The sequence below is a fragment of the Miscanthus floridulus genome, unplaced genomic scaffold, assembly GCF_019320115.1.
Source record: "Miscanthus floridulus cultivar M001 unplaced genomic scaffold, ASM1932011v1 os_1806, whole genome shotgun sequence".
In the NCBI taxonomy this organism is placed as follows: Eukaryota; Viridiplantae; Streptophyta; class Magnoliopsida; order Poales; family Poaceae; genus Miscanthus; species Miscanthus floridulus.
In genome coordinates, this window is record NW_027097921.1 from 13,525 (window position 1) to 23,165 (window position 9,641).

The 9,641-nt window shown below is 44.1% G+C and overlaps 1 protein-coding gene and 2 pseudogenes across 1 annotated transcript; 1 reads left to right on the forward strand and 2 right to left on the reverse strand.

The window, feature by feature from the left end:
* Positions 1 to 388: 388 nt before the first annotated feature.
* LOC136534317 (kinesin-like protein KIN-10B) lies at positions 389 to 4,979 on the reverse strand (annotated as a pseudogene).
* A 163-nt stretch (positions 4,980 to 5,142) lies between these two features.
* Positions 5,143 to 6,568, forward strand: LOC136534318 (uncharacterized). Its single transcript, XM_066526776.1, has 3 exons — positions 5,143 to 5,778; positions 5,904 to 6,017; positions 6,116 to 6,568. Exons 1-3 carry the CDS (start codon positions 5,250 to 5,252, stop codon positions 6,265 to 6,267), a joined length of 795 nt encoding a protein of 264 aa, XP_066382873.1. The 5' UTR covers positions 5,143 to 5,249; the 3' UTR covers positions 6,268 to 6,568.
* A 1,319-nt stretch (positions 6,569 to 7,887) lies between these two features.
* LOC136534316 (wax ester synthase/diacylglycerol acyltransferase 11-like) lies at positions 7,888 to 9,121 on the reverse strand (annotated as a pseudogene).
* Between the last annotated feature and the right edge of the window lie 520 nt (positions 9,122 to 9,641).

The window sequence follows — 9,641 nt, forward strand, 5'->3', positions numbered from 1 at the left end:
CACATTAGCAAAACCGTAGTTGCACATTTAGATAGTTTGTCTTTTGCATAGCCTTTGCTAATATTAGAAAAAGAGACCATAGTTTAGAATTAGAATTTTAAGTTGTCTAATTTACCTCCTCTTAGGCGTCGTGATGCCCTTCACCCAGCACCAGCCAGCCTACCGAACACGCTGAAATGTCAGGGTAGCGGAGACACTAGAATAGTAGAAACTGTTGTGAGCAGGGGCTGTGTTAGCGCCTTAGCGGTAGTTCCTTTAGGTGCTGCAACTGCAACTGCGAAACTGAATTTGTTCTCACAGTTCTATCATGAGTGTTAGATTGAACTTGGCGTCTTCGGCACACTAGGTACTAACCAGTGACAATATAACAGGGTAACTAATATAATAGCTTCTGATACAGCAAACCTGAAAGCGTTCCAAATCTTTGCTCGTATTTACATTACACGTCATGTATAAAACTTATACCTCCACAAGACGTGTAAGAAACAAATACATCCCTGATTATTCTTTTTTTTTAAAACAAAACACCTGGTTATTCTCACAAGCAACACCCGAGAGCATTTGGATTCTGCAGCAATCCGCTACCAACAAGCATCAATATTTAAATTGGGACTATTTAGAACTATGGCCTCGTTTCCTAGGTGGAAAGAAATCAACGGAACCCTTCCTAGTCCATCTCCGAGTCCAAAACCATCTCTGACACCATCTTATTGATCTGAACGAAACAGAAAAAAATAGAAGGTAGCAACTGTAAGTAACCTTTCTACCATGTGTGCTAAAATCACCTAAAATGTGCATTTGAGTAATAGATATGCACTATCTCCATTCTCCAGTGATGGTGTAGCTTTTTTTTTGCATTTGGATAATTTGATTGTACTTATTAGAATAACGAAACAAAACACATAGATCTAGAGTTACCTCTCTTTTGCTCATCCCGATGATGCTTCTAAGATCATCAATCTGGAAGGGAAAAATCAGTTTAGGTGATATTCTCCACTTTATATTATTTAATTTTAACTTCTTAAGCATTCAATATAGAAGGTCTACCTCTTTCAATGGCTCTGGTGACTCCTCTCGAAGCTCAAGTATAAAATTTGCTCTTTTCTCTCCAATACCCTACAACATCAACAACATGTTAGCAAGACATAAGTAATCATTTGCGTTTAGAGTGAGGGCATAATCTTTAAGATTCTGAGCACCTTTAAACTCTTTAACTGCTCCCTGCAATTGATATGGAAACATACATTAGAAAAACATAAATAAAGTCAACTCAACAATAAATAATATGTTACTGATAATACTTACTTACTAGCGCTGTTTATAAAAGACAAACACTCTTTAGCCAAGGATTTCTGCTTTTGTGAAGGAAAAAAGAATAAATGATTTATCACCAAAACTAATGGTACAATACTGATTGTGTGTAATGAGTTCAAAATAGTTGACCTTAAACCCTGTGCTGTGAGCCTTGAGTGACTCTTGTGGATCTTCAACGTGCCTAACTTTTAAGTGGATCTCAGGAGTTTTTGGTTCTGCTTCAACTATGTCAAAGGGTTTGGCATGAACTATATCTGTTTTTTGTTTTACTATGCTCGATGGCAGAGTACTGAGAAGCTTCAATGAGTTTGATATCTCTCTCAGTTGGTCACTTATCTTTGGAGAGGATTGGATAATGTTGGCTGAGGTTTTCTCATTAGATTTATCTGGAAAGTGAAGGCAATTGAGAACACTATCATTTCTTAATTAACCTTTAGAAATAGAGTGAGTTAAAAGATGTTATACCAGTTGCATTAGATGAGCATGTCATGCCTAAGTCAGCATACAAGTTCTCTGCTGAAGACGAATGGTCCTGAATAGAGGAACAAAAAGTATACATATTAATGATATTCAGATTGGGATTGCAAACACCAAAATATCATCTATTTGCCTATTTTCAAGGGTTGTATACCTCTTCTTTCACATCACTTGATACTACTTTCATGCTGCAAGGCACTACTTCTTGCATTTCACAAGATATTACATTGTTTTTTCTGTCGACACGTTTCTCCTGCATATTGCTCCAATCAATAATTAGTTTTAAGACTAGCATCTACTTGCAATAGCAATAGAAGTTAAAGTACCTCAATTGGTGGAAGGGCTTGGATTTCCATGCAAATTGATGTCGATACCTCCTATGAAATTGCACAGAAAACTAATATATAAATATGTTCACTAATGATCAATGACAAGTGTACATATAAGGTGCTAAGTATACAAACCTTAGGTCTCACTACCGCAGTTGTCACCAAATCTTTCTTATCTTCCTACATAGTTCATAATTTACAACTTGGATTAGTTAGTAACATAAGAATGACAACTTTAGTACCCATTTCGCCTACATACTATGCGAGAGGATTAGAGGAAACTAGTTTAGTTATGTACCTTTGATGAACTAGTAGTTGGAAAAAACAAATTCCTGGACAACGAAAGATCAATTTTAGTGGTATTGTGGAAAGCATTGAGATAATCATGACTTAATCAATAGAGTGTTACCTTCCTCTCAGGATAGACTTAGCACCAGAGTGTTTCAAATTAGTTGAAGCAGAGACTAAGTTTACAGCTTTTTTCGCTGAATGTGTGCTTGTTTCATATCTGAATAACACCAAAACCACCATTAGTTTCAAATACTGACAAAATGATAGTATCAAATGCAGTAAATCCAAAATCAGACTGTGACCTCTTATTGGCATTGAGAGCTCGAGTTGCTTTTACTGCACTGTTATTAAATTGAGTTTTGTCGGACTTCTCCACTATAGAACTTCGTTGTTGGATAGAAGGCAACAATGACGTTGACAAATTCTTAGTGTTTCCTGAAAGGTTTACATTTGACTTTGAACAACCTTTTGTGCTTAAGGATAAGTTGTAGCACTGTTCATTGACCACTTGGCTTGAGCGCGAAGCTAAGCTTACAGTAGAGACTGCATCTTGGCAGGAGACTTCATCCTACACTAAGAATGCATAGCATTAGATTGGCATGGTAATAGTAGCAATGTATCAATTCCAACAAGTATGGTAAGGTAACATAGAGAAGGTTATAACAAATAGCCCAAGCTAAATTTAGAAATGCATATTCTGTCAAATAATAGCAACATAAGGAAACAGAGAATAGTGATAACAAAAGTTTTAAATAGCCACATTCTTTTTCTAAGACTTCCATGGATACACTAACTTTTGAGTTTTAACCGAAGGCACTAGAACATGTACTCATATATTTTATTTTAATATAAGAAACATGCAGCTAAGCAATATTATTAAACCACCTTCCATTTTATAGAACTTTTTTTTCAAAACCAATAGAAGATTAACAATAAAAGTAAAACAATGCAACCATTTAATTTATGGTACATGAAGTCATTTATTTTCCTTGATATTTATCTTAAAAATCTACTAAGAGAAATACATCATACAAAATGTCGATGCCAAGTACCCTTACCAAACATGCTATTAATAAAGCACCACTTGTCTTGCATAAAGAATCTTGCAAAATATGAGTTACTTTGCTCTTCCTATAGGGTATGAAGCTCTGGTGGCTGTTTAGAGCTTGCACAACATCCATCACGGCATATAAGGACTTCTTAGAATTTGGTTGAGCAAATCCTCCACCATGGCTCTTTTGCTTGTTATTGATATAGCCTAATGAAAATCAGGGAACAAAAACTAAATTAGTGATAAAAGATAGTATATAAAACTACAGTTCACGCATGAAAAGTACATACCTGCCAACTCAAGAAAATGCATATTTGCTACAGAACATTCTCTACCATTCTGATCAATTTTAGAAATGAAAATAATAAAACCACGGTGTCCTCTAGCTTGGTTGGAAACTTTGGTGGGATTTTGGAGTTTGTCGCTCCCATAACACAAATTCTGAAACTCCTGAATTGAATTAATTCCAACCTGCGTTAAGTGATTAATTTCAGAGAAACGGGTGGTTGAGAAAATAGGAAGACAGGAACATAAATTTAGAAAAAAAAAAAGCAAATAGGGTACCTTGGAGAGGCCCTTGAGGTGAGTCCTTCCATCGGCATCCTCTCGCACAAGGATCTCGCTGTCCTTGGGCTCCAAAATATCAAATACATGGCTGTCTTGAAGCACCTGATAAGAGGAAAGGCTGACGGTTGCCCTGATGGGTTTTGCGCAGTCAAGGATTCGCTTCATGGCCATGGTAAGCAAGCCAGGATGATCCTCGGACCCCTGCATCAGAATTTCAATCATGAGTGAACTTGGTTGAAGCCAGAAAGGCAGTTAAAATATGCAGTTCTTATAATTTTCAGAGTAGACATCTGATCAGAAATGAAAGAAACATACCATAACGAGGTGGGTTTTGGCAATGGAACCGCAAGTGATTACACATGCGTGGTTGCGTCCGTCGCCGCAAAATATGTTATCCACGAGGTGTTTAACCTCATTCTGGAAGATGTCTGTGTCCGAATTGTCGTTGAGATAGCACCAATCGAGTTTGTACTCGCGATGCTTGTGGGGAGTCATGCTTCTGCAGACCAAAATACGCCAGCTTAGTTGACGAGATCGACCGGATCTTAAATAATCGGCAAGGAGCAAGGTGGAGGAAATGTAATCGAACGTACCCAGAAGGAGCGGCCTCCTTGATGACGGGGGATGAAGGAGACCGAAGCGGAGGAGGAATTGGCCGGATCGGGGACGCGGGCGGCGACCTGGAAGGAACCAGCGGGGTCTCCACCGGGGCAAATCCTCGCGACCACTCTGACCGGAGCGGCCCTGATCCTCGGAGAGTGAGAGGGGAGGCACGGGGCAGCGGTGGCGGCTGCTGCTGCTGCTTCTGCTTCCATAGTCCTCTGTCTCCGAGAGCAACAGTGCTTCCCCTTCGTTGTTCCTCCTTGGTCGGGTGTAGCCGTGTAGGGGATGACGACGACGAGGCGGGGCCGCTGAGGAGGAGGAAGAGGGTCTGTTTTGCGTGGGCTTAATTAGCCGTTGCTAACGACGAGGAGCGCCTTCCCTTCCCCTGGCCACCTTTTGAATTGCGTCCCCAGTCGAGGTGGGGCGGCGGGTGGGTGGCATCGCATTCGCACAGGGCCGGTGGTGGGGCCAGCTTGAACCGTATCGAGGAAGGAGGAGGAGGAGCCATTCCCCGCTGGGCCTTGGACGAACTCACGGTCGGCCCAGATCGGCCCAATACTCACGTTTCTCCAATCTCCAGACAGAGAGAGGATAGAGCGCCGCCGCCGCCGAGTCGGATGATGGGCAGCGGGATGGGCGCGTACGGCGGCGCGGTGCGACCGGTGGAGAGCGCGGCGGGGGAGACGATGCTGCTGTGGGGCCTGGGGCAGCCCGAGGCGCACCGAAACAACGCGCTGGTCCGCCAGGCCGCGCACGCCTTCGAGCTCGACGCCTGCGGGCGGCGCCTGTCCCTGCTGCAGTCCCCCTCCTCCATGTCCACCCCGGGGGTCACGGGGGCGGTCGTCTGGGACAGCGGCGTCGTGCTGGCCAAGTTCCTCGAGCACGCCGTCGACTCCCAGCGGCTGCTACTCCGCGGCGCGCGCGCGGTGGATCTCGGGTCGGGGTGCGGCCTGGTGGGGTGCGCCGCCGCCCTGCTGGGCGCCCATGTGGTCCTCACCGACCTCCCCGACCGGCTCAAGCTGCTCAGGAAGAACGTCGCCCTTAATGTCGACGACCCCCACGTCCCGGGCTCCGCTCGGGTCACGGAGCTTGTGTGGGGCGACGATCCTCACCATGAATTGCTCAAGGAGCCACTGCCCGATTTCGGTCTGTTCGCCTCTGCTTTTTCCCCTGTTTCTTGCATGGAAATTAAACTGCTGTCTGCTTCTGATTCAGTTCATCTTCATAGAATACGATAAATGTGATCAATGGTGATTGTTCAATTCTTTCAGTGCTCGGCTCTGATGTCATATACAATGAGGAAGCGGTGGACGATCTCCTGGCCACTCTCAACCAGCTCTCAGGAAAACACACCACTATACTTCTAGCTGGAGAGCTTCGCAACGGTTAGGCTTCTCCTTTGCGTTCTCTGTTTTCTTTTGGAATCGGATCGACTGACTGACTCATCAGACGCCAAATAAATGTTTTGCATATGATTGTATAGATGCTGTGCTGGAGTGCTTCTTGGAGGCAGCAATGGAGGACTTCCTAATTTTTTGCATCGAGCAGGACCAATGGCACCCTGAATTTCGCAGCAACCGTGTAGCCTTGTTTATCTTGGTCAAGAAACCAGAGAAACCTAACTATACTACCTAATTGTTTATCTAGTCGTCTGCTCCTATGCTTGGTGTAGAAGAAGGATAGGAGAGTTTATCCTTTCCAGTGATGTTGTTGTGATAGCCAAAGGTTTTAGCACTGGTTTAAGCCATGGAAGTTTGAATGCCCATTGTATTGTTTGCTTGCAACCTAGTCTGAAAGTTTGTACAAGAGTGAAGGGAAAGGATCGATAACCAAAGTCTGAAACTGCAGATGCTTGTTTTGATGAACTCAGTGGTGGCAACACCTAGAAGCCACGGTTTTAGGCTCTTAATCAAAGTTGTGTTAGCAGTTTGGACAAGGTTGTGTACAGTGGTAGTACAAAGATAGTTTTGAAATGAATTTAAAGAGAAGTCCAGAAACTTATGACGGTACAAATAGCTCAACAACCAAAGTATTCATTTTATTTAGTTTCTACTAAACAGTAGTGATATATGCAAGTGTACAGCTAGTCACTATGGCTCTATGAGCTCTATTCCTAATAATATTAGCTGCATATAAACATCCCTATCTTATTCTAGTCCTTCACATATGCAGTTTATTATATTTCAGAGATATTTTATCTCACCGGAACTCAGAACTTACAGCAAAGTTCAGATGTTTTGCGAGCTAAGCTACATACGCAGGTCTTGCACCAATGACAGATTATCATAACAAAAACACTAACAGTCGTTAAATGGAGAACCTAATATCATAAGGAACACAAAGACAGTAGAGGAATTTCTTTTAGCTAGCGGTAGACGAATTTCTTTTAGCTAGCGGTAGACCTACTCCAATGTCAATCTATACAAATTTTATATGAGTGATCAAAATTATATAAAAAAAATTGATTTAAGTCAAACATATTTGTGAGTAGAGAAGACAGCAAGTAAATAGGCTACTAGCCATGGTTGACCTGATCAACCGTAATGAAGGAAGCGGTAAGCTAAAGAACATGCACTTTGGTGATTTTCATAAAGGAATTTAAGCATTCATGAATTAGGTGTCACGTCAAACAGTAATCCTAACTTATTGATGTTACCAAACTAGGAAGCACATGTAGCAGTTAGCAAAGCATAAACATAGCTAGGTTCCCATGAGAAAAGCTAGGAGCTAGGGTACAAGATCAGTTACAGCTACCTCTAGCACCACAAATAGCAATAGAATGATTAATCGTAGCACTACATTATTATCATGTTGTAAACTGATCACACGTCATCACTAATTACTTGTATTACAGAGGGACAAAGTGAGATTAGAATAGGGCAGGAAATGAGACTTCTCTGTCAACCTGGGTATTGCACGGTTGGCTTGTGGTCTTTGTAGCTTCAGGAAAGTCGAGTTCTTGGATGCATCTAGTGGAAACAGTTATGTTGTACACTTGTACTCTCTCCATTCCAATTATAAGTAGTTTCTGATTTTTATAGAAACATTGGTTTTGCTATGCATCTAGATATAACGTAGTCCAGGTGCATAACAAAAGCAATGTACCTAGAAAAGCTAGAACGATTTATAATTTCGAACAGAGGGAGTAGTAGAATCTTATATGCTATCTTCTGTTTATATACCACGTGCATGCTCCCGTTTTTTAAGGCTAACATGTTTATGTATATGTGGAATTGCTACATTCTAATGGAACAGCTACCTATAGTCGATGTTGAATTCCTTCGTATAATATCCATTTTGTGATTCCACCACAATTGATTGAACGATATTGATATATATACTAGTCCTGTCCTGCACTTTACAATTTGCACTGTCTCTTTTCATGTAACCAATCAGGTTCCCCCATTTTGCCCCCATTGTTCTTGCCAGAATCCATCATTTCCGACAATGCCTGCTCAAAATCAAATTGCGGGTTCAGAATAAATTATCCAAGGACAATACTAAATTAAAGGCCGCCCCAAGTGTTGATATATTCATAAAAAAAAGATGAAACAATTACATGTAAACCAGATGTTTTCCTAATGTTGACGAGGAGAGCTGATCGGACGCGAATGCTCTGTGATTTTTTCCTCTCGCTGTTGGTATCACCTGACGAAAATCAAGAAATATGAGGATAAAATGTAGCCTGGTTTTTAGCATGTTGCGACGGAGATGCAGAATGCTAATGTGGAACATGATTTAGTATTGATGCGCATGGAATCACAGGTTTACACTCACTGGTCTTACGTAAATAATACCGCGACAACCCTGCATTGGTCACTCCAACAAGGACATCGTTGACAGTCTGTAGAAGCCATCACACGATAGTCCTGTTCGGCTGGTATTAAAGCCGGCTGAAGCTGTTTCGTTGTGAGAGAAAAATACTGTAGTAGCTGATAAGCCGACTGGTAAGTTCTAAGCGAACAGGACAAATTTGGGTCAATCCTTTAGAAGATGAGAACTGAATTAGGAGTAGCAAACAAGAGAAGCTCTTATACGCTTCATGGCATTCTTGACGAACTTACGTCGTCGAGGCTGAGCGTGCGGTGCACGAAGCGCTTGCGGCGGAACTCGACGCCCTCGGACGCGGCCATGAACAGCGTGCGCGGGTCGCGCAGGAACCACGCCGTGGCCACGAAGCACACGATGTCCACCAGCGTGTGCCACGCGAGCACGACGTAGGACCACAGCCACAGCGCGAGCGCCACGAAGCCCGCAGAGAGCGGCGGGCGCGGGCGGGCGTAGACGGGGCCCGCGCGGCGCGGCGCGGGCGGCAGCTCCGGCAGCCGCGCCGGGTCCGCGGCGCTGCGGGTGCACGCGATGAGCAGCGACAAGCAGCGAGACGCCGTCGCCGAGGGAGTGGTACATGCGGATGGCGACGGTGGCGGTGGCCTCGGACGTCGGGAAGTCTGAGGACGTGGAACTCCCAGAGAGGGCGGGAGTGGTCCATGGGCGCCGTGGACAGCCAGAACAGGTAGTCCCTCCACGGCCTGGTCCGGCTTGGTCGACGGGGCGGCGGGGTCCAGGAGGGGACGATGACTTGATCGTCCCAGGTTCACCGTGGTCCGTGTTAAGTTTCTTAGACTCAATCGAGTCAAATCCCACTAATCAAAGATCCTAATACAGGTCTACAAAGAGGCATAAAAGAGAGAAAAGAGTTAGGTAGAGTATAAAGTCGCAGACCATCGAAGGCCGTAGTGGTCGGAGCAGTTGGAGTGGTGGAAGCGTCGACCACGGCCTCGTTCGCGGATGCCATCTGCGCGCCGGCAGCGACGTTCGGTGGAGAGAGAAGTCGGTGCAGTGGCGTCCTTGGCGGCGGCGTGTGCGTCGGGGTGATGTTGCCGGCGTCGGTGGTGCTTCCCGTCGCTGGCAGCGTCCCTTCTCAAGATCGGGTTAGGGTTAGGATGTCGGTGGGGTGTCTTGCGGCGCGGTTAATCTCGTACCACGAACCCGGCCTCCCACTTTCCTTA